The following is a 24272-nucleotide window of genomic DNA, read 5'->3' as shown; positions in this document are numbered from 1 at the left end:
AAAAACACCCACGTGTCAAATTTGGTTCCATTTGCTTGATTACTTCTCGAGTTATGAGGAAATTTGTATTTCGTTTGTATAGGAGCCCCCCCTCTTAAAGTGGGGAAGGGTTCTAATTCACCATAGAAAATATTCATGCCCTAGAAAACTTTCACATGCCAAATTTGGTTCCATTTGCTTGATTAATTCTCGAGTTATGTGGAAATTTGCATTTCACTTGTATAGGAGCCCCCCTTCCTAAATTGGGGAGGGGTCCCAATTCATTATGGAAAAAAAATTTGTCTCCAAAAACACCCACGTGCCAAATTTTGTTCCATTTGCTTGATTAGTTCTCGAGTTATGAGGAAATTTGTATTTCGTTTGAATAGGAGCCCCCCCTCTTAAAGTGGGGAGGGGTCCTTATTTACCATAGAAAATATTCTTGCCCTCGAAAACTTTCACATGCCAAATTTTGTTCCATTTGTTTGATTAGTTCTTCAGTTATGAGGAAATTTTTATTTCATGTGTATAGGATCCCCCCCTCCTAAAACGGGGAGGGGTCCCAATTCATCATAGAAAAAAATTTTGTCTCCAAAAACACCCACATGCCAAATTTGGTTCCATTTGCTTAATTACTTCTCGAGTTATGAGGAAAATTGTGTTTCTTTGGTACAGGAGCCCCCCCTCTTAAAGTGGGGAGGGGTCCTAATTTACTATAGAAAATATTCTTGCCCTCGAAAACCTTCACATGCCAAATTTGGTTCCATTTGCTTGATTAGTTCTCGAGTTATGAGGAAATTTGTATGGAAGCCCCCCCTTTTAAAGAGGAGAGGAGTTATAATTCCCCTTATAAAGAGGGGAGGGGTCTCAATTTACCATAGAATAAATTCTTGTCACCGAAAACACCCACATGCCAAATTTTGTTCTATTTGCTTGATTAGTTGTCGAGTTATGCAGAAATTTGCGTTTCATTTGTATAGGAGCCCCCCCTCCTAGTGGGGGGAGGGGTTTCTAACCATCACTAAAACCTTTCCTGGCCCCAAAAACCCTCTACATGCATATTTTCATGCCGATTGGTTCAGTAGTTTTCGTTTCTATAAGGAACATACGGACAGACAGACAGACAGACAGACAGACAGACAGACAGACAGACAGACAGACAGAAATCCTTCTTTATAGGTATAGATAGATTTGTAATGGCCTGGCATAAAATTGGACTCAAATAACTACCTATATACATATATTTATTGTTAATTGGTTTTGAAATCGGCATTGAAGTTGGACTTAAAATCAAAGTTGAAATTAAATTTGGCCATAAAATTAAACTATGCATTGAACTTAAAGTATAAATTGGATTTTAATAGTATTTCAAATTGTGTTGGAAATTGGACTTTAAACTAGACTTAAAATTGGTTTAAAATCGGTGTTAAAATCGGACATGAAATTAGAATTGAATTTGAACTCGCGATTGAGCTTAGATAAACCTATAACTGGAATGAAAATTGGACTTGAAACTGGAACTTTTTAAACAATAAATTTATTTACCGCAAATATAATGACCGAATTAAAAACCGCAGACTTCTGGGTAACTGAAATTATTTGGTTTTACAATAAATTTTGCAGAGATGGTGGGACACGTGCCACAACCTGGGCACATCAATGAGCATAATCATGTAGTTTGCCTGTAAATTGAGTCATTGGATTTAAAAGAATGAAATTCGATCAATGTTATAATAATGTAACATAAACAGTGTGCTAAACGCTCAACGATAAGCTACTTGAACTTGAACTTGAACCGAATTTTCCAATTCACAGACCATAATCTTCATTTATATATAAGGTTAGTCGAAAAAAGGCTATAAGGCCATTACAAATATTTTAAAAAGTTTTTGTCCCTCCATTGTTGGGCCACTGAAGGGGGGGAGGCGAAAAACAACAAAGAGAATTTTTTAATGAAGCAAAAAAATGGATTTTAGGCATTTTTTATTTTAAGTTTAATCGTGAAAACCAAATCTATTCTTGCTTTTGATATATAGGGTAATTTGCCAATGATCGCACAGCTAAGCCACTGTGTTTTTAGTTTTAACGATATTTTCTAAACAAATAATTACAAATAGACAGAAACATGGAAATCTGAATCAGATACAAAATATGTTCACATTACATGGGCATTTTCACGAAATAAATAAGCTTTTCGTGGAAAAATATGCGATTTTCTGACAACGCTTGAATGCTTAATCGTTGAACACTTCTGAAACCGTATTATCCTATAGTTGGACACTTATTGCCCAATGGTTGGACATGCAATATATAGCACCGACCTTAAAGTTAATTTGATAGCTTACTATTAAGAATGAATACATTTTAAGATATATCGGCACCAACTACTCAAAAGGGCCAGTCTGCAAAATGTAAACAAACCGAGTGAGGGTTTCTTTACCTATCTTAGTCCAGCAGAAAATAACCCTCACTCGGTTTGTTTACATTTTGCAGATTTGCCCTTTTGAAAAGTTGGTGCCGATATTCATTAACAATAATCAGCAATTAGCTAACATGTTACTAATTACAATATATTTCTTAAGGGATGTTAATTTCCCCTTCTAATCTACGATGCTCTTATCCTTCATTTCTGTTGCTTTCCCCTAAATTTTTCTCTCTTTACGGTTCCCTCGAAGCATACTTATATTTCCTGTGGCCTAATGGCAAGATCTGTCTTTTACAAGGGAAGCTATGTTTGTTTTTCTCCTGGTTACTCGAAACAAATTTGTTAGCAAGATAATAATCTGAAAATGATTGTGTGATTACCCTAATCCCTAATTCAGGAGTAGGCCAAATCAAATACACGATAATAAAACTTTTCAGATAAGGTTCAAGTAAACATGGTTTAAACAAATCTGGAGTAGCTTTAATTCGCAATAGGAGTATTTTTCGTGGAATTGTTGTATTAAAACAAAAAAAAACCAAAGCATGTATATAAAATAAACAATTAGTGCTATTACATAAATTTTCAACCAAAGATTTTTGCGTACAAATGAAAACCATTTGTAAACAGTGACATAAACATGAAAACTGTCAAATACACATGCATAATGAGAAGTAAAGCGGTTTTTTCATGCAATGTCAGTTCTTGTACAAGCTTAGGACCATCGTTGCTTTATTGTCCAATGATTGAACAGTCAAATTTTAATACTTCAAAAACTGTAAATAATTTTCTATTTTGCTTGAAAATGTTGACAAATATTGCATAGATGAATATCATTAGCTGTGTACAGCATGATATGGCAATATAATTATTTTAAACGTTAATTAGTGAGACATGTTTCTTATCTGAAATGCTAACAAAATTCAGGGTTATAGCCCATATTATATATGACAATGTTCAACTTGAATTTTTGTTATTAAATCTTGCCTTATGTAACGCTATTGTTACAAGAAATTATCCACAACTGATCAAAGCGAATAATTCGTGCACTTTGATAGGGTTTGAGCGTATATGTATTCTAGAATTAGCGTTTTATTGGACGCTGTTCAATCATTGGAATCGTTCAATGATAGGCAAAATACCCTACGTTGTTAATTTCCATAATTTCCAAATCTACGAAAAAAAGACAAAAAAGAAAGATAATTTTTTTGGTCGATTTTCGGAAATTCCGCTATTTGAATTTACATTTCTATTTCATACTAGAAGCGTTAACTCAACTCGTACACTCATTTTTCAAGTTTTTCAGGCTGTAGAGCCCACAGACAATTGATATTATAAAAAATTTTTAACTCATATCCTACAAATTATTTTTTTGCCCCCCGGTTTTTCAAGCGAATTTCCAAGGGGGGGGGATGACAAAAACTTTCGAAATGATTTGCAATGGCCTAAATAAAAAAAATTACGAATTTTAAAATGACGTTCATTGTTATTTTACAAGCAAAAATTAAACGATGATCTCTTCCAATTCGGTTTTTCCATAAGCACAACATTCAGTAGCTTCACACTCGAGTACACGTTGCAGTGTGTTGGTTGGCCCTAGCTAGCTTACAAATTTTACCTATCCAGACTGCCTGCAATAAGAATGTTTTAAACAAGAACTTTTTGTAAAGATTAGTACCTCTACCTCTTTCACACCAACACACAAAAGTATTTTTTTATATTGTGTTTTAATAATAGTTTTAACGAGTTAAAACACAATTAACTGCCTGTGTGTCGGTAGTAAGTTGACCTGCTCTTAAAAGCGATTACCCCAACATCATATAAAAGCACACAAAATCTTATCGCTGTATCACTTGAAGCTATCATTTGAACGAGTACAACAGTTCGTAAGGATCCTTTTAAACCAACCTATTTCCCATCGAAAAATGTCAGCTAAAACAGGCAAGGACACCGGTAAGCTAAAGGCGAAGGCCGTATCCCGTTCATCGCGTTCCGGGCTTCAGTTTCCGGTAGGCAGAATTCACCGTCACCTGAAGAAAAGTGCCCACAGCCATGGCCGCGTTGGATCTACCTCCGCCGTTTATACGGCCGCCATCATGGAATACCTTTCGGCCGAAGTGCTCGAGTTGGCCGGCAACGCTTGCAAAGATTTGCGAGTGAAAAGAATCACACCACGGCACCTGCAGTTGGCCATCCGCGGCGACGAAGAGCTGGACCTGCTGATTAAGGCAACCATCGCCGGAGGAGGCGTCATCCCGCACATCAATAAGGCTCTGCTGGCTAAAAAAGATACTTTAATCCCTGATACCGCTTAATGAAATAAATAAAGTTAGAAAAAATACATATTTATACGATTTATTTTTACTGTTTAATATCACATGTCTGGATTAAACAAATGAATTCAAATGGTGAACATCGAAAGGCAATCAACGACTGTGGATGTTGAAGGATTTATTTTTTTTAATGAACATTTCTGCTCGCTGATCCCATTTGACTGTCTGTTGGATAAATATAGGTTAATTGTTGCAACCGTCAGCCAATCGAGTCCATGCTGAGAAAATCAATTTTAATTACAGTGAGTGATCTTCGGTTGTGTCATGTCGCCACTTTCAATTGAATTGAATTGAACTGAGAGACAATCAGTCCGGGGCATTTCACAGCTGCGGCTCACAATGGAATTAACTGGCATTGAAACATAACAGCAAATGCAGCCTGTTGTACATCAACAAACAACAGTAGTAATTGAATTCGTTTTTTTTTTGTTGGCCTTTTGAGACCGGAAACATTATATGCTTTCCATGTTTGCTCGTTTTCTTTTCAGCTTTACAATTTTTTCAACGCACTACTGACGCACATTCCAGAAACCGCCGGACGACCCACCAATTCCAAGGAGACCTCACGGGCCTCTTCCAACGGTTTGTAGGCTGATTCATTTTGCTCACTCTATTCGGTTACTGATGGCATGTTTAAATCTCTACAGAGGCTCTCGATTTTAAGTTTTCGGACGAATCGGACGACCTAGCCGACGAGGGTATAACTGCGCCGGAGCGGACCTACCAGGGACCACACATTAAATTTCCGCTCGACAAGAAGGAACTCGATGTGATAATTGATCTGTTTCGGAAGAAGAAAAACCGACTACATGCGAAGTATGTTGCCGGCATCCTGCGGGAAGCGTCCTCCAAGCTGAAAAGGCTGCCAAATTTGAACCAGGCCTCGACGGCCATCTCCAAGCAGGTCACAATCTGTGGTGATCTGCACGGGAAGCTGGACGATTTGCTGGTGGTTTTTCACAAGGTAATCTACCTAAACGGGGTTTGGTGGAATATTTTTTAAACGGAAATTTTCCCACTTACAGAATGGCCTGCCATCGCCGGAGAATCCGTACGTCTTCAATGGAGACTTTGTTGATCGAGGTAAAAAGGGCTTGGAAGTTCTGCTGCTGTTGCTGTCCACCTTCCTAGTCTATCCGGGTGGAGTGTTCCTAAACCGTGGCAACCACGAGGATACGGTCATGAACGTACGGTATGGCTTTGTCCGCGAGGTGCACCAAAAGTATAAACACAACGCCGAAAGACTGCTGAAGCTCATCGACGAAGTCTACCGTTGGCTGCCGCTGGGCACGATAGTCAACAATCGGGTACTGGTGGTGCACGGTGGCATTTCCGATTCCACCGATCTGGATCTCATTCGAAGCCTGGACCGGGGAAAGGTAAATTAAATAGGGGGTTTACCAACAGGGGGATCTAACGGTTGGTTTTTCTTTGCAGTACGTTTCCATTTTGCGACCACCGATCACCGAGAGCTCAGCCCCGGGGGCAGAGATTATCGATAAAGTTGAGTGGAAACAGGTGAGTACATTTGATCTGAGCTAAGGTTTTTTATTATTTTCATTTAGATTATTTTTTCGTTATCATACATGAATTAAACATAACCATAAAAGGTCCTATTCAAATTAAATACCCTCAAAAATGGCTCGAAAAATGTAACATCTTGCCTTTTCGCACAGTAAAGTTAGCTCTCCAAAGAAGCAAAACTTTTAAAACTCCCAGAAAATTTATTGCCGGCGCGTAAATACTTAATTCCAAAATTGCTATCTTTATCCCGTTCCCTCCGGAAGACGCCCGGTATGATACGGAAGGTGATTCCGGTGATACTTCCTAAAATATGTTATTCCGCCGCCATCATCGTTCGTCTCACGCCATCCCGCCCGCTTGACATTTGCACACTAAATGTGGAGCAAGTTCAGGAGAAGACAAAATCATTTTAGGCGCACGGCGCGCCCCGCGCCCCGACCTCATCCCGTGTGGATAAACGATTTTCCCATCATTTAAATTCGGCTCGTACGATACCGGTACAGGAAGGCTCACCTACCACCCAGCCAACGACGTCATTCCCATCGACTACTGGCAGAATGAAACATTTTCCGCCCTCCTTCCTGTTCCTGTCGCAATTTGGACCAGCCAGCATAGGTACTTTCCTTCGTACAGGGCTAGCAATTTTGTGACATTTTCCTGACGGAAAACACAGACAGAACCGACTGTGCCAGTGCGGATGATGATGATGATGAGACCCCTGCTGAGGACAATCGTCAACAATGCAGGAAGACAGAGAGATACAGCACGGAAATGTGTGTCGTACGCGTGTCGTAATGAGCGATTTCGCTCCGGGTATTTGATTAACGCGAAACTTTCTTGCGGGGGATTCACCCTGAGCCGGTCGGGGGTTTTTTGTTACTCTTTCGGATGGATGTCATACATTAATCCGTTTTTCCGGGTCGTGGTTTGGGGGTTGACATTTTACATCGGAGATGCTCTGGGGCGTAATTGGAAAGTGTTCGTAATTAATTCACACTTCTTTTGAAGGTCAGACCCGAAATAAATACTGATAATAGCAGTGCTTTAATTAAGACTAGTTTTAAAATTATTTTTGTTATTTTGAAGCACAGAGCACAAAAAATGAAGTTTGCTCTTTTACTCTCAAGATTCGTTTAACGTCCACTGGTGGGATGCTAAAAAATCGAACTTAAAAGAGGACCTTAAGTCAAATTATGGACGTAAAAAGAGACGATGTTAATTCAAGTTTTGAACGTTAAAAAAGAGGACTTTAATTCAAAATTTCGACATAAAAAGAGAGGACGTTACTTCATATTTTGGACGTAGAATAAGAGGACGTTAATTCAAATTTAAGACGCTAAAAGAGAGGACGTTAAGTCAAATTTTAGACGTGAAAAGAAAGGTAGTTGGGCAATTTTTGGACCAGGGTGTCTACGCAGTTTCGAAAAAAGAATTGCGAAGAATTTTTTCCGGGATTGGAGGAACAAATCCAGGTTACTCAAATAATATTTAGTTTGGAAAACAGAATGTAAAACCTACGCTTTGCTTTGCTTTAGGGAAAAGAACTTATCTCAAACAGATTTCAGATTGCAGGGAAAATGTTAAGACAGCCTATATTCATCTTCTATATACATAAATGTGCCTTCTTCCCAAACATTGAACAGCCCGGAGCTAGCCTTGAGCAACCCTTTTTCCCTAGGCGAGTTCTCGATGCGAGAACCGCTTTCTTCTATTTTGCCGACCGGCAAATTGCCGAATTCTTTAGCACCCATTGCGGTTAACTCTAGAACCTGCCGTGGTGTTTTTCAACAAACCATGCGAAATTGTTTATATGATTAATTTTCGTTCTCCGAGCCACAAGGCATGCGAAACAGTTTAAGCTTTTGTTTGAGTTTAATTTCGTTGCGCGCACCCTGGGAGAAACCGGGCCGCGCATTCCGAAGATGTTTTATATTTTTACTTTTTGACCAACGCGGTTGGTTATACACTCAAGTCGCTTTTTACGCGAAGGATACGTCCCTCGTAAATCAAAATCGCGTAAATTCCGAAAATCGCGTAAATTCTGACATTCGTGTAAAAAAATCGCGTAAATTCCGAAATTCGCGTAAAAAACAGCGCAAATTCCGAAATTCGCGTAAAAAACCGCGTAAATTCCGAAAATCGCGTAAAAAAACGCGTAAATTCCGAAATTCGCGTGAAAAAAACTGCGTAAATTCTGAAATTCGCGTAAAACAACAAAATTTCGCGTTAAAAAAACTTTGTGGATCTCATTACGACGCGATAAAATAGACGTTTTGAGCACATCCGCGTAAATTCCGAAAATCGCGTAAAAAAACAGCGCAAATTCCGAAATTCGCGTAAAAAACCGCGTAAATTCCAAAAACCGCGTGAAAAAAAACGCGTAAATTCCGAAAATCGCGTAAAAGAAACCGCGTAAATTCCGAAATTCGCGTGAAAAAAACTGCGTAAATTCTGAAATTCGCGTAAGTTCCAAAATTCGCGTAAAAAAAACAAAATTTCGCGTTAAAAAACTTTGCTGATCTCAACACGACGCGAAAAAAATAGACGTTTTGAGCACATCCGCGTAAATTCCGAAAATCGCGTTAAAAAACCGCGTAAATTCCGAAAATCGCGTAAAAAAAACGCGTAAATTTCGAAATTCGCGTAAAAAAAACCTGGTAAATTCCGAAAATCGCGCAGAAAAAACCGCGTAAATTCCGAAATTCGCGTAAAAAAACCGCCGTAAGTTCCAAAATTTGCGTAAAAAAACAAAATTTCGCGTTAAAAAAACTTTGTGGATCTCAACACGACGCGATAAAATAGACGTTTTGAGCACATCCGCGTGAATTCCGAAAATCGCGTAAAAAACCGTGTGAATTTCGAAAATCGCGTAAAAAACCGCGTAAATTCCGAAAATCGCGTAAAAAACCGTGTAAATTTCGAAATCCGCGTGAAATTAGATTTTAAGAATCCCCTAAGGCTGGATAAAATCTCTCAAAAATTCCAGGTTTTCCCAGAGTAAATAAAAATCCCTGAGGATTCCTAGTGTTCCAGGTTTTCCAGATAGTAGACGCACTATGTAAAAAGAGAGAACGTTAATTCAAATTTTGCAAGTGAAAAGAGAGGACAGTAATTCAAATTTTGGACGTTAAAAGAGAGGTCGGTAATTCAAATTTAAGACGTGAAAAGAGAGGATGTTAAGTCAAATTTTGGACGTAAAAAGAGAGAACGTTAATTCCAATTTTGGACGTTCATTCAAATTTTGCTAAAACGAGATGACGTTAATTCCAATTTCGGACATAAAAAGAGAGGATGGTAATTCAAATTTTGGACGTAAAAAGAAAGGTCGCTAATTCAAATTTTGGACGTAAAAAGAGAGGACGTCAATTCAAACTTTGGACGTTAAAAGAGACGACGTTAATTAAAATTATTAATTATTAAAATAATTAAAATTATTATTAAAAAGATGTCAAAAAGTATTAAAATTATGTATGTAAAATGAGAAGATGTTAATTCAAATTGTGGACGTGAAACGAGGGGACGGTAATTCAAATTTTGGACGTTAAAAGAAAGGACGGTAATTCAAATTTTAGACGTTAAAATAGAGGACGGTAATTCAAATTTCGGGCGAAAAAAGAGAGGAAGCTAATTCCAATTATGTACGTTAAAAGAGAAACCATTCATTCAAATTTTGGACGTTAAAAGAGAGGTCGTTAATTCCAACTTTGGACGTAAAAAGAGGACGTCAATTTATACTTTGGACGTTAAAAGAGAGGACGTTAATTCAAATTTTGGACGTTAAAAGAGAGGTCGGTAATTCAAATTTAAGACGTGAAAAGAGAGGATGTTAAGTCAAATTTTGGACGTAAAAAGAGAGAACGTTAATTCCAATTTTGGACGTTCATTCAAATTTTGCTAAAACGAGATGACGTTAATTCCAATTTCGGACATAAAAAGAGAATACGTCAATTCAAACTTTGGACGTTAAAAGAAAGGACGTTAATTCAAATTATGTACGTAAAATGAAAAGACGTTAATTCAAGTTGTGGACGTTAAACGAGAGGACGTTAATTAAAAATTTGGACGTTAAAAGAAAGGACGCTAATTCAAATTTTAGGTGTTAAAATAGAGAACGGTAATTCAAATTTTGGGCGTAAAAAAAGAGAGGAAGCTAATTCCAATTATGCACGTAAAAAGAGAAGACGTTCATTCAAATTTTGGATGTTAAAAGAGAGGACGTTATTTCCAACTTTGGAAGTAAGAAGGGAGAAAAATTCAAACTATGGACGTTAATACAAATTATGTACGTAAAATGAGAAGACGTAATTCAAATTTCGTACGTAAAAATAAAAGACATTATTCAAATTTTGTGCCTTAAAATAGAGGACGTTAATTCAAACTTCGGGCGTAAAAAGAGAGGACGTTAATTTAAAATTTGGCCCTTAAAAGAGTGGATGTTAATTCAAATTTTGGACGTAAAAAGTGAGGACGTTAATTCAAATTTTGTACGTGAAAAAGTTGTCGTAAAATCACGTAAAAAGAATGAAGGTCAAAAGAGATTTAGTGTATCCGCTTTTCTGCGCTCGCAAAATAAATCTTTTGATAAATGTAATTTTCTTCAATTTATTGTTACCGAATCTCAAGCCAGCATACATCGGCAGTATGGCATTTTTGTTCTTTTGGAAGTGTTTGCTATGTGGTGATTTGGGGATTTTCATACTAGGGAACATGTTGCTAGAACTGTACTGCCACTACTCGTATAACAGTCCCATTTTCCATGGAATTTCCTATATAAATGGGACTGTCATGTGAGTAGCGGCAGCATGCCAAGCTTTAGGAAACTTTTACTTGTTTTAGGTAAATGCACATAAGCTCAGCAATCTCACTTGCCTTCAAGTTCGGCTATTTTTTGTGACTTATTGCGTTTAAAAAACTTCACACTATCTTTTGACGTAGGACTACGTCTTACTTTAATAGGTTGGCACGTTGGAGAAGCAAAAATGACCGCGACACGACAAAGTGATAGATTTTGAGCGCTTATAGCTCAGCCAATTCTGAATATATTTTTATGGTTTGCATACCATTCGAATCACAAAATATCAGCCTTTTGTATAGTTTTCATTAGAAGACTGTATTTTGCATGTAACTTCTGGAATTTTCACGTAAAGTTGAAAAATTTTTCCAAATTCCCTACAGTATTCGTTCAATCGTCGCCATAGTTACCATATGAAATTGTTATTAATAACATACAATCAATTTAAGTGAGAAGTGAGTGATTTTGTGCATCTGATTTTACAATGTCTCAATTGCTTCAGCAAAATATATGCGTGAGCAGGCATTATTAACTGGACCAGCTAAGAGGCCAGCGTTGACGGTGGCACAGCGCTGTAAATTCTACCGTTTGAGAAGAAATGGAAATCATAGTGATTCAATGTATTCTAAAGTGGACAATACATCGTTAGATGGTGCATAGCACGAAATAGCTGGTCCCTCCAACGTTGAAGTGTTACGTGAGGTGACCGCTCCGGCGCACGTAGAGGCCAGCGTATCGCCTAACGTAACAGGTGAGTCCTATAATAGAAGCCGAAAAGATGTAAAAATGTAGGGTGCGGGATCAGTCATCAAACATTTTCGGCTTGTTTATGGATATACCATTCCTTGCTTTCAACTTGCCGGATAGAATATTATTAAAAATAATGTAGGTTCAAAATATTAATTTGTGAAATAGTTGCAACCTGTGCTTTATTATCATTGCTTACATACAAAAGTGTTACAATTCTCGGGTAAAGTATTGTTTTAATAAAAATACGATGTTCTCTACAAGGAATCCTAAGTAAACTTTACTTTGTTGAATAAAAAAAATCTATAACCATACACAATATTTGATGGAGGCTGAATACAGCTAGATATTTACTGCCATATTCAGCATTACCAAAATAAATTACGAGCAAACAAAGTCATTAGTTGTCTCTTTTAATGCTTGAACGATACTGTTTATCACGTTTATACGCATTCCTCTGTTACTTAATGTCTATAATCATAACATGTCCTGCTTGCGGCGGCAAATGAGATAATGAGTAATGCGTCCGACCAACGAACAATTTTCCGCTGTTTTAACCAAAGTTGGGAATGGAAAGCAACTCGACCCTGATGAAACTAAGCTCGTAGAGGGAAGGTTCCGCACAGCAGAATGGTGTAATCAGAACCTACCAAGCGCAGTGCGTCTATTTCATCGAAACGGCTATGTAAAGCGGTACAACGCAAAGACAGAAAACGACGCCGAGAATCCAGGAATTACGGAAGGAACTTAGGCGACTGGAAAACCACAAATTGGTTACTTTAGGTACTGAACTTCTAGAATTTATATCTAACGTAAGCCATTTTGCTGTACGGCTGAGCCTGAATATACAAAGTCTAAACGCACATTCAGCAGATATTTCAACCGATGCGGTTCTCAGACAGGCAGATATCCTTGTGCTCAGCGAAACATGGATGGACAGTATTGAAGTTATTTCCATATCGACATTTGTGCCAGGAGCTTTTCTTTGCCATGCCATCGGAAATCAAATGTAAGAAAAAGAATGTCATTTATGATTATACCATACATTACTTTAATTCACAGTGTCCAAACATAAAACTTGAATAATCAGCATTATCATGACGTCTGATTTCAATCTCATGCTGCTCTAAATAACGGTTTAGCATGTGCCAGATTGCTTTTAATTTACACGATGCGAAGCAATATGTAATGCAATAATCTGATTTGCAAATTCATAAAATCAATAACCATTTCTATTTCACAGTGCCTATCTAGGACCATTGTAATACGCAGTTACGGTTACTTCTTTCAAATATTAAGACAAATATTTTGATCAAACGTCTTTTACGTAGTGGTGTCACTGGATAGTAGCTTTCAGTATGATGTAAGAATTATAATTTTATATCTGATAACACTATGCTTTTTCTCTACAGCACAAAGTAGCCAATCCAATTGTTCCAGTCAATGTTAAACTTTCAAAATGGTTCTTTTCAGAACCATCATAACTGCCAATGAAGAGTATTATGATTTCCACTAGCAATCAATTTTCTCATAAGTGTTCTAGTAAGGTGTGTCTAGATTGGCAACTAGTGGTATGCAATTGTCCCTAACTGTTGCTGATGTTTCCAAGTAACTATGGCGACGTATCACAAATGTTCAGTGGCGACAGAAGCAACATTGAGCAAAACTTGCAACATATCGCATTCCAAATGTAACCAAAATTGCCCGTTCTAAACGCACCTTTATATTAACTTTGCGTAGTCCTACGTTAAATATGCGTCAACCCCTCTGATTTTTTTGGATACTTTGCAGTACCCTTACTTCTTTGTTACTGGATTGTAATTTTTGGAGTGATCCGGCTTTTCGAAGCATTTTTTAAGTTCAACTGTAATCAATTAATCTACGTTGTATCCCTACAAAACATTTTATTTCTTTTTGAAAAGTTCTCTGAATAATAATAAATAATCTGAATAAATTGTTTGTTCAATATAGTAGAATTAAAAAGATTTTTTTTCTGTTTATAATTTCTCTGAGGTTAAAAAATTTTCAATAAATAGCCCTTAATGGAATTTTTTTCGAAAATGTCAATCCGTTATAATCGAACATATACAAAACCAAAGTTTTACCTATAACCAGTGGGATTTCCCCGGGTAGAAACATAACATTATTACCGCGGATCAAAATTCTAACTGATCCATGTCAGGTAGAAATGCTTGCTACCCATGATGAGTAGCTGATTTCCAGGCAAGGTTAATTACATTTCTTTACTTATTTCAGATACCTGTAAGCTACACTGAATTTTAATCGTTTCAGTAGGTTTTCCTGTTTTAGTTTAGCTTTTGTTTCCTTTGCTTTTCATTATATCAAACAACAATGAACTACGCTGAGTAATGGATCCAGTCCACCCTCTAATTCAATTCTATAGCGGGGGCATGCCGTTCCGTTTAAAATTCTTATCGTACCGTATGGGATTGAAAAAAAAACAAAATTTACCAACTTTACCTACATTCATGTATGAGGACATATACATGTCACATTAATTTGCCATTAGAGTTTGCAATTTTGCTGGCCAATTCATACCCAGGTTTCATTCACGGTTTTTTTTTTTTGCTCAGTAGATGCTTATTTGACTACAGCGCTTCAACTGAACAGAATTAGAAAAAGTAATTTAAAAGGCTATTATAGAGCTAATTATTATCTACATTATTGTTGAAGAAAGTATAGTTTTATCTTCAGTATTTACGGCGTTGGGTATGAAATGGAGAGAGTTACCTGGAAGGAGCGTCAAACATAGCTCTGGCTCTCTCAAGCTCCCACCTGGCGCCTCCACGCAGATCTAAGTCAAATGATGACGGTCGATGGCCTTACCCGGAAATGCTTCATGTACTTACTGAAGCAGCTAAGCTAGGAGGTGCGAACTAGAGCGCCTGTTCTCCAGGTGAGGGGCGGCTCACACAGCGTCTGTCTCGTAACGGGCGGCTGAATATGAAATGCTGTATCCCGCAAGCTATACCTAAGATGGCAGACCCATCAGCGGGATGTAGGTATCGCGACCCCGGTGAGGTAGTATACCGAAAACTCAATTACCACGAACAACGAACAAAGAAATTCAGGACGGAACAATCGGTATAGGACACGGCAAGGGACAAGGAAACGATTAAGGGATAACGATTGGAAACTTGGTACCTGGAATGTCCGAACTCTCCATGAACCGGCACGGGCTGGCTTGCTTGCTCGAGAGCTGCATCAACTCGGAGCGGAGATCGCTGCTATTCAGGAAGTTCGGTGGCCAAATTCCGGAGAAAGGGAGTTCCGTGCAGTAGACCCTATTGCAGGCACTTCTTTTAAGTACCACATCTACTACAGTGGCGGTAAGAAAGCTGAACATGGAGTCGGTTTCGTAGTGTTGGGAAAACAAAAGCAACGAGTTATCCGGTGGAGGCCCGTAGATGACCGTATATGCGTGTTGAGGATTAAGGGCAAATTCTTCAACTATAGCCTAATCAACTTATACGCACCGACAAATGATAAATCCGATGATGCTAAAGACGAGTTTTACGACAAGCTTGAGAGGACCTATGGAGAGTGCCCAAAACACGACGTGAAAATCATCATCGGAGATGCAAACGCGCAGATCGGGAGGGAGGAATTCTTCCGTCCAGTTATTGGAAGACATAGCCTGCATCTGTCGACCAATGATAACGGTCTGAGGCTCATAAATTTTGCCGCGGCCAGAGGGATGGCCATCTGTAGCACCTACTTTCCACGTTTGAATATTCGGAAACAAACCTGGAGGCATCCAAATGGAGACTCTAGCTCTCAGATCGATCATGTCTTGATTGACGGTCGACACTTTTCGGATGTTATCGATGTACGGTCTTTTCGTGGACCAAATATCGACTCTGACCACTATCTCGTAGTGAGTAAGATTCGCGCAAGGCTGTCGAACACGGCGAAAGCTCGCACTGAAAGGACGCTGCGTTTCAACATCCAGCGGTTAACGGCAGACGGCGTTGCAGTGGAGTACGCCAGGAAGCTTGACCAGCGAATCGCAGAACAGCAGGTAGAAGAAGAAGATATAAATGGGCTGTGGAGGAACATCCATGGTGCCATCCAAACAACAGCGAGAGAGGTGGTAGGCACGACGCGTGGAAGACAGCGTAACAGCTGGTTTGATGCCGAATGCCAGAGAGTGACAGACGAAAAGAACCAGGCCAGGAGTCGCATGCTCACTGCGGCAACGCGTCAAAACAGAGAGAGATACAGAGAGACTAGAGCTGCGGAAAAAAGAATCCATCGTCTAAAGAAACGCGAGTACGAGGAGCACGTGCTTGCCGGCGCAGAGGAGCGATACGCCAGCAACGACACACGGAGTTTCTATAAAACGGTGAGAAGCAGGAATTTTGCCATGCCTGTGATGTGCAATGATAGTGCTGGCAACCTGCTTACCGACAAAACGGCGGTAGCAGCCAGGTGGAAGGAGCACTTCCAGACACTATTGAATGGAGAGGTAAATGAGGAGATCAGCAGGGACAGGATAGAAATTGTAAGCGATGGTCAAGCTGTGGAGCCACCAACACAGGAAGAGGTTAAGAAGGCAATCAGTGAGCTGAAAAACGGTAAGGCTGCTGGGAAGGACGGTATCCCGGCTGAACTTCTAAAAGCGGGGAGCGAGCGGCTGTACGAAGCAATCCACCGGATCATTGTCAGGATCTGGGAGGAAGAACAAATGCCGGAGGAGTGGTTGGATGGCCTCATTTGCCCAATTTTCAAAAAGGGACATCGAATGGAGTGTAAAAACTATCGAGGAATTACATTGCTCAATTCTGCCTACAAGGTGCTTTCCCGTATCCTGTTCTGCAGACTGAGACCGTTAGCGGAGTCCTTCGTCGGCGAGTACCAAGCGGGTTTTCGTGAGGGTCGCTCCACGACGGATCAGATGTTTACCCTGCGCCAGTTGCTAGACAAGTTCCGGGAGTACAACTTGCAGACACACCATCTGTTTGTGGATTTTAAAGCGGCGTACGATTCAGTTAAACGAAATGAGCTGTGGCAGATAATGCTAGAACATGGTTTTCCGACGAAACTAGTTACGCTGATTCGTGCGACGCTGGATGGATCCAAATCATGCGTTAGAATAGCGGGTGAGACCTCAGCTGCTTTCGTGACGTTGGATGGACTGAAGCAAGGGGACGCACTCTCTAACCTGCTATTCAACATTGCCTTGGAAGGTGCATTACGAAGAGCAAACGTGGAAAGGAATGGAACTATCATCACGAAATCTCACATGCTTCTTGGTTTTGCGGATGACGTCGATATCATCGGAATCAACCGTAGAGCAGTAGAAGAGGCCTTTAGGCCCTTTAAAAGGGAAGCAGCGAGATTGGGACTTACCATTAATACCGCCAAAACGAAGTACATGGTTGCTGGTAGGGAACGTGGGAGCTCAAGTGGTGTTGGTGCCGAGGTGGAGTTAGATGGGGAACGATATGAAGTAGTGGAGGAATTTATATACCTTGGTACACTCGTGACATGTGACAACGATGTAAGCCGCGAAGTGAAACGACGAGTTGCAGCCGCGAATCGGGCTTTCTACGGATTACGTAGCCAGCTGAAGTCCCGTAGTTTGCAAATTCGCACAAAACTGGCGCTCTACAGAACACTAATCCTCCCGGTGGCCCTTTACGGACACGAATCATGGACGCTAAAGGAAGCTGATCGGCGAGTGCTTGGGGTTTTTGAGCGTAAAATTCTGCGATCTATACTTGGTGGCAAAATGGAAAATGGAGTGTGGCGCAGACGCATGAATCACGAGCTGTACCAAGTATACAAATATGCTGATATAGTGAAGGTAGTGCAATGTGGCAGGCTGCGGTGGGCTGGACACGTGGCCAGAATGCCCGATGAAAGAGTAGCCAAAACTATTTTCAGCAGAGAACCAGGAAGAGGCCGTAGACTCCGAGGCAGACCCCGCACCCGGTGGGTGTGTGCTGTCGAAGACGATGCACGTTCAGCTGGTGTTCGTGGGGATTGGAGAACGGCAGCCCAGGACCGACGGTACTGGAGGACTATAATTCGTTCGGCGCAGGATCGGTAACGGACCGTTGCCACTAAAGTAAAGTAAGTATTTACGGCGTTATGCAATTGCTACCCCGTTGGTAGCCAAATGAACGCTCATTTTGCTACCAACGGGATATCAGCCCCATAGCGCCGTAAATACAAGAGATAGAAATATACGTTTTTCAACAATAATGTAGGTAATAATTAACTCTACCATTGCCTTTTACATTACTTTCTTGAATTCTGTTTCGTTGAGGCACTGCAGTCAAATGAGAATCTATTGAGCAAAAAACTGAAAATGAATCCTGTTCATACCATACTTGTGTGGTGTTTACGAATTTGTTCAATTTATCCTTTCAGAAGGAAAATAAATTAATAATGTATGTCAATGGCATAATACAAACAGGATAGAATAGCAAAGATGTTGTCCTGTACACATTTGCTGTCGATTTAGCACATTGTCGTATCCCGTGCCGTAGCGCAGGCTTGGTTCATATGACTGTACTGCCTCTGCCAAGTTGAATTTAAAATTGTACCATAAGAGAAACCTTTAGAGTAAATTTATCCCTATAATAATGCTTAACTAAGCATTGCTTTATCTTTTGAATTTACTGTGCTATAAGGTTCCAAACCTGCTTGGTAACGTGAAATGAGCGTCCAATGTGCTGCCAACGGCACTGCAATCTTTGCTAATAGCACCATAAATATAGGAGACGCAACAATGCTCAATTCAGCCATATTGTAGATAAGCGTGAGCATTAATGCATGCATTGTGCTTAGTCTAAATCGCAAAATCGAAGCAGAATGAGCGAACCAAGCCGGTCCGTATGAATTTTTGCAGACTTGCTTTCTAACAGATTAACGCGCATATTTTTAAATTGACCAAAATTAAAAGTATACATTTTTAATTCGTTCAACCGACTAACCGTCTGAAAATTTGCTATTTACCAATATTCTTTGTAACTGGCCTGTCTAGGCATTCTCTTAAAAATTAAATGTGAAACAAAATAATTCCTCAAGGCGTAATCGGCAGTTGTCAATTCAATTCCCTGGTATTTTTGCGGTGAGTAAACTAATTGCGTAAAAATAGATCGTCACAACACCAATTCTAAATTTAATTTCAAGTTCAAATTTAAGTTCAGTGTTGGTGGAGGAATTATGCCAAATATCTTCATGCCAAATGATGATTATACCGAAGTTTTATGAGAAGCGGCTTAAGACCAAACAGCATTATGCTAAATGGGTGCTCCCTGTTTTCGTCATATTGTGGCAGTGCGATAATTGATTTAAGTGGGCATTTATAGCAACGCGAAAGCGAAGCTTCGAAAATCATGTCCAGTATGTTTATCGTCTATTATGCCTAATATTCATTATGCAAAAAAAAATTATGCCTGGCGTCCATATACCTTAAGTCCGTATACCCTAAGCTATGTCCATCTTTGGAGCAGGTGGTATGAACTATTCGACCTTTTGGCCAGCTGGTTCTTGGTAAAGTCACATCCCCTATGATAACTACATCTATTTTAGTGATGGATTTGGTCAAAGCAAACCACTTCCATACTTCGACAGACCTGCGACCACTTCCTAGAATGGTATGGTATCTTCGAATGCGTTCGCGGGGTTAGAATCGTATTAGGATCCAAGAATAAGACAAGGACAATTCATCTTATAAGGACAATCTGATCAATGGTCGTGTGCGATCTCGATTTTGGTCATCATATTACTTAATAGTTCATCAGTCGGCCGGTGTTTCCTGGTCTTTTTAACTAACTGAACGAGACGCTCCCACGTACCTCCGAAGTGTGGTAATACTAGCGATATGCCTAAGTATGCCTAAACCGACTTCGTCCGATTTAGTCAGGAAGTAGGGGAATGTCGTCGTGGTTGGGCCAAAAGACGTCCATGAATTCCATTTTAAAAGAAGTTTTGGAAATTTAACAAAGGTCTAAATACAAAGGTCTTAATACGAACTATTAATAAGACCTTTGGGCGACATCCATTTAGTACGTCACGCAAATTTTGACCAAAATCAACGTTGCCATGGGTCTCTGGTAGCATCCCGTAACCCTTCAGGAGTTTGTGCGACTGCTATTTGCGGTTGCAAAAATCTTTTAAGCAGGACGGTACTCAAGCAGCTCTTCAGCGGTGTACTGCATATTCTGTAAAGCCTTAATGGAGAGTTACTACATAGAATAAATGAGTCCTGTTCACGCATATATGTTCAAAAAAGTGTTCATTCAAAAAATTTAACTATTTGTTTTAAAATCCATCAGTACGCTAATTTTATAGAAGCCTTCAATAGTTGTATCTTAAAATGAAGGCTAAATTATAATTTCCCGAATAAATTTTCCATTTGATTTTTTTTCATGTGACGTCACATAACTTCATACCCCCTCCCCCCTACATCACAAATTGTCACGATTAGGTCAACCCCCCTCCCCCCTATAAGCGTGACGTACTTTATGGATACACCCTTATCAAATTTCCAAAGTTTCTTTTGAAATGAGATTTGTAGACCAAAAGATGGCCCAACCACGACGACATTCCCCTACAAAATTCAAATTCTCACTACCATGTTCCGTTCTATTCGTTTCGTTCCATGACATAAATTATACCTATCAAAAAGTTTCTAGAAAATTCATTAATACCTATTTTTTCAAATCCTCGAAAGCGAGAAAAATCCATTTACAAGCTTTCATCCATATCAAGCGTACTTTTGTTTGCAGCTGCATTGGCAATGACAAACAAACAAAAACTACTTGCCCAATGTTTTTTTGTTTTCTTCGAACAGGTTTTACTCGATTTCCAGAGCCGTCAAGGCACTAAAATTACATCCCAGGAACTAAACCGTAACAGGTCTGGTATCCAGTTATGCAGTCCGTCCTTGCGATATCGAAAAATTATAAAGAAACTGACCCCAGGGATTTATCTAAACTTTAAAAGCCGATGAAAATTAATGTACCTACTGCTCATTATGTATATCTGCAGTCATCTGTAGCAGCACTAGCAAAGACCAACTTGATGTTTGTGCTATTGGAACAGCTGCATGAGCTCTGGCAATTTTTCATTAATACGTACTTAGAAATCAATAGTTTTCTGTATTGGTGCAAAAATATCGATAATCGATCAGAAAATCGCTGAGATATTAGCGCATGAATCCTAAAAACTTGTTCTGACGCTTGCTTTTTTAGATTTTTTTTGGTATGAAACCCTACGTTACCCTATAACGTATTGGAAATCCCTTGTCAAAATATGCAATGGAACCATAACTTTTAGAACGATCACTTATGGAGTTCTTCAAGGTTCTCCTATGGGCCCTGTTCTGTTCATAAGGTACATTGACTAAGGTGTATTTCCAAGTCTGTCCTTCATGGTGGTCCATAACTTCTCTATCTCCAACAAAATTATGGTGAATTCGTTGGTTGACGTCTTTTTGTACAAAAATAACATTGTTTCCTCTGTAACAGTCTAACACCGGCCGTGCGATGCGGCAGGATGCCAAATCCAACCAAAGCAGCGTTTCACTTCCATACGAGTAACGCAGGAAAGCCAGAAGGTGCCTCTTGTGGCACTCGTTTCGGCAGATTTGCATGTTGATGGTACCCGTTGTGATGTAAGGCGGGATCATGCTGCCGCACCCATTGATGACCTGGCAAACCCTAAACTTTTTGGCAAATATGCCCACCTTCTTCTTCTTCTTTTTCTTCTTCTTCTTTACCTCCTCAATAACGACCAACCGTGGTGTGGCAAGGTAAAACTCCTGCCCTGGACTACTGCTTTGTGTCCACCTTGATGTAAATCCCGTCATCCATCACGACGCACCTCAATTCCGCCCGTCACTCTCGGAATAGCTTCCTGACACAGGTCTTGGTTACCTTGTTTTGTTTGTCGTTCCGATTCGGTACCTTCCGGATCTTGAAGACGTGGAGGCCGGCGCGTTTCATTGCTTTTTTGGACAATTCAGATGGAAGCATCCGCTATCTTCGCCACGTCGCTAATCTAAATTTCTGTCGACACTTGAACAGATATGTTGAACCCACATAGCCTTCACCAAATCAAATATCTTCGGGTTTATGCCGCTTCTTCTTCTTCTTCTTCTTCTTCTTCTTCTTCTTCTTCTTCTTCTTCTTCTTCTTCTTCTTCTTCTTCTTCTTCTTCTTCTTCAGCATAGAGCCGGGGTGGCTCGTGCTGTTTCAACACTCGTCTCCATTCTTCCGTGCTTGGGCCACTCGTCGCCAATTTCCTAGTCGTCTCAGAAGTCGCAAATCGCTTTCGACTTGGTCGAGCCATCGTGCACGTTCCTGGTGCCGGTGGGGTTGTTGAAGAGGACTATTTTCGTCGCACTGTCGTCCGGCATCCTTACGACGTGTCCGGCCCACCGTAGCCTGCTAACTTTCGCTAGGTTTGATGATGGGAGTCTCCCCAAGCAGTGCCTGTAGCTCGTGATTTATGCACCTCCGCGACTCTCCGCTTTCAGTTTGTACTCCATCCTGTTACCGTCCGTGGGAGACGCGCGTTTGTTTTCTGTGCTATCGGTGACAACCGGCGTAACAGGATCTGGGAGAGTACCTTGTAGGCGACGTTTACCAACGTAATACCGCGATAGTTGCAGCAGCTAGCCGATCACCCTTTTTGTAGATGGGGCAAACCACTCCTACCGTCCATTCCTCCGGCAACTTTTCCTCCTCTCAAATCCTCAAAATAACCCGGTGTAGAGCCTTTGCTAGCGTTTCTCCGCCATGTTTCCAAAGCTCTGCCGGTAGGCGGTTCTTCCCAGCGGCTTTATTGATCCTCAGCAGCCCGATTTCTCGTTTGACTTCTTGGAGATCAGTTGCTAGGTTAATTTCTGTTACACCTCCTTCTGCGACTTCGCCATTGAGCATTGGGGTTATCATATTAGCGATACTAACGAGCATTTTATTCTTTGATTCATTTTATTGAGTGCACGGATCATCGACTGCGATGCTACGAAGGCTTCAAGAAGCTATCGCATGTTAACCGGATAAAAATAGTCGATTGTTTCAAGCTGTGCCAGGTATGCCTTATTTGCATGGAACAGCCTAATGCAAGTTTGAGCTGCGGTGTAACGTCGGCGAATGCAAAGATGCAAACAATCCTCTTCTACATCCGGCACAAGGGGTAGTCGGCGTTCATATCCGGGAGAACCTTCACTACGGCGAACGGACAATTACAATTTTTGCGTTCCTGGATGAAGGAGCATCAGTGATGTTGATGTGGAAAAAAGCCTGGTGGATCGGCTAGTAGAGCTGTGCGTCGCGTAGAAGCTCAGGATCAAATGGACGGCCGACATTGCACGTGCGGAGAAGGCAAGAAAATCCGGACATGCCAATCGGGAAACCGTGGTGACTGAGCCTCGCCAGCAGTTCTGTATCTCGAACATCCGAAATGCACTTTCCAAGGTTACGAGACAGTGCATTTGGTGCAAAGTGCATCGCTGTCTACCAGTAGCTTCACGGATGAATCCGCTTCCGATTAAACGAGTGACGTTCTACCTTTGGCCATTTAGCGCGGTGAGCATAGACTTTTTGAGCCCTATCGAAGTGATCATCTGCTGGACGAAGATCAAAAGGTGGGTCATAGTTTTCACCTGCCTAGCTATACCTCCATACCCTCAGTACTTAGTCTTACATGATGGCCATCTGGAGGTTCTGCAACGCACATAAACAGAGATCTTTTCGGGTAATGCTACGCACTTTCAAGGTACCACCAACGAGATGCAGAGAATCCAATACGAATGTGCAGAAGCTTTAGGCAGCACATCGACAGTATGGCATTTCAATCCGCCAGCCGCGCCGCACAAGGGCGGAATATGGGAGCGGAGGGTGCAGTCGGTGAAGGAAAGCATGAAGCATGACCGATGACGTACATGTCGTAGAAGTCAGCCAACGAAGAAGGGATTACCGCGAACAACTTCCACCAGGCAGCAGTTTTTGAAAATTATTTCATCTTAATTTTAGTCACTGCTCGAGACTTTGTGAACAAAATTTTTCAGAGAGAAACATTCCATAAATTATTTACTTGGAAGCAAAACAAATCAAAACAAAGTCCTGGTCCGTTTTCGGAATTTGGCTATTTGATGTTTTGTTCGACATACTTCGCAGCCAACTGCTATTGTACGGGACAATTTCTAGACTAGTGTTGCAATCTTATTGACTCTAATAGTCTCTCCAGTCAAAATTTGAATCAACGATGTCTGGCTTGTTAGACCAGTAGTGTTGTATCTCGTGCCTAGCGGCTAACTGGTAGGCCCTTTACTTGCAACTGCTACAGCATATTAGCCAAATCAATTGCAGCTAGCCCCCTTAAATCTCCTTCTATTGATCGATTGTTCAATAATCAGCCACTATATTGCGGAAAATAGGCCAACAGTGTTTGAAGTATCGGCCGGGATTCCACTGAATAAACACTGTTAATT

General features: G+C 40.4%; 1 protein-coding gene across 1 annotated transcript in view; it reads left to right on the top strand.

Moving 5' to 3' along the window:
- LOC128734363 (serine/threonine-protein phosphatase rdgC) overlaps positions 1 to 24272 on the top strand; it is a 72150-nt gene that overhangs the window by 34516 nt on the left and 13362 nt on the right. The window contains exons 3-6 of the mRNA XM_053828534.1: positions 5223 to 5316; positions 5382 to 5698; positions 5760 to 6113; positions 6172 to 6252. Of these exons, the coding sequence (XP_053684509.1) occupies positions 5223 to 5316; positions 5382 to 5698; positions 5760 to 6113; positions 6172 to 6252 (846 nt within the window). The remainder of the gene's footprint in view (positions 1 to 5222; positions 5317 to 5381; positions 5699 to 5759; positions 6114 to 6171; positions 6253 to 24272) is intronic.

The sequence above is a fragment of the Sabethes cyaneus genome, chromosome 2 (genome assembly GCF_943734655.1).
Source record: "Sabethes cyaneus chromosome 2, idSabCyanKW18_F2, whole genome shotgun sequence".
NCBI classification, from domain to species: domain Eukaryota; kingdom Metazoa; phylum Arthropoda; class Insecta; order Diptera; family Culicidae; genus Sabethes; species Sabethes cyaneus.
This window is presented reverse-complemented; position numbering and strand designations above follow the sequence as displayed.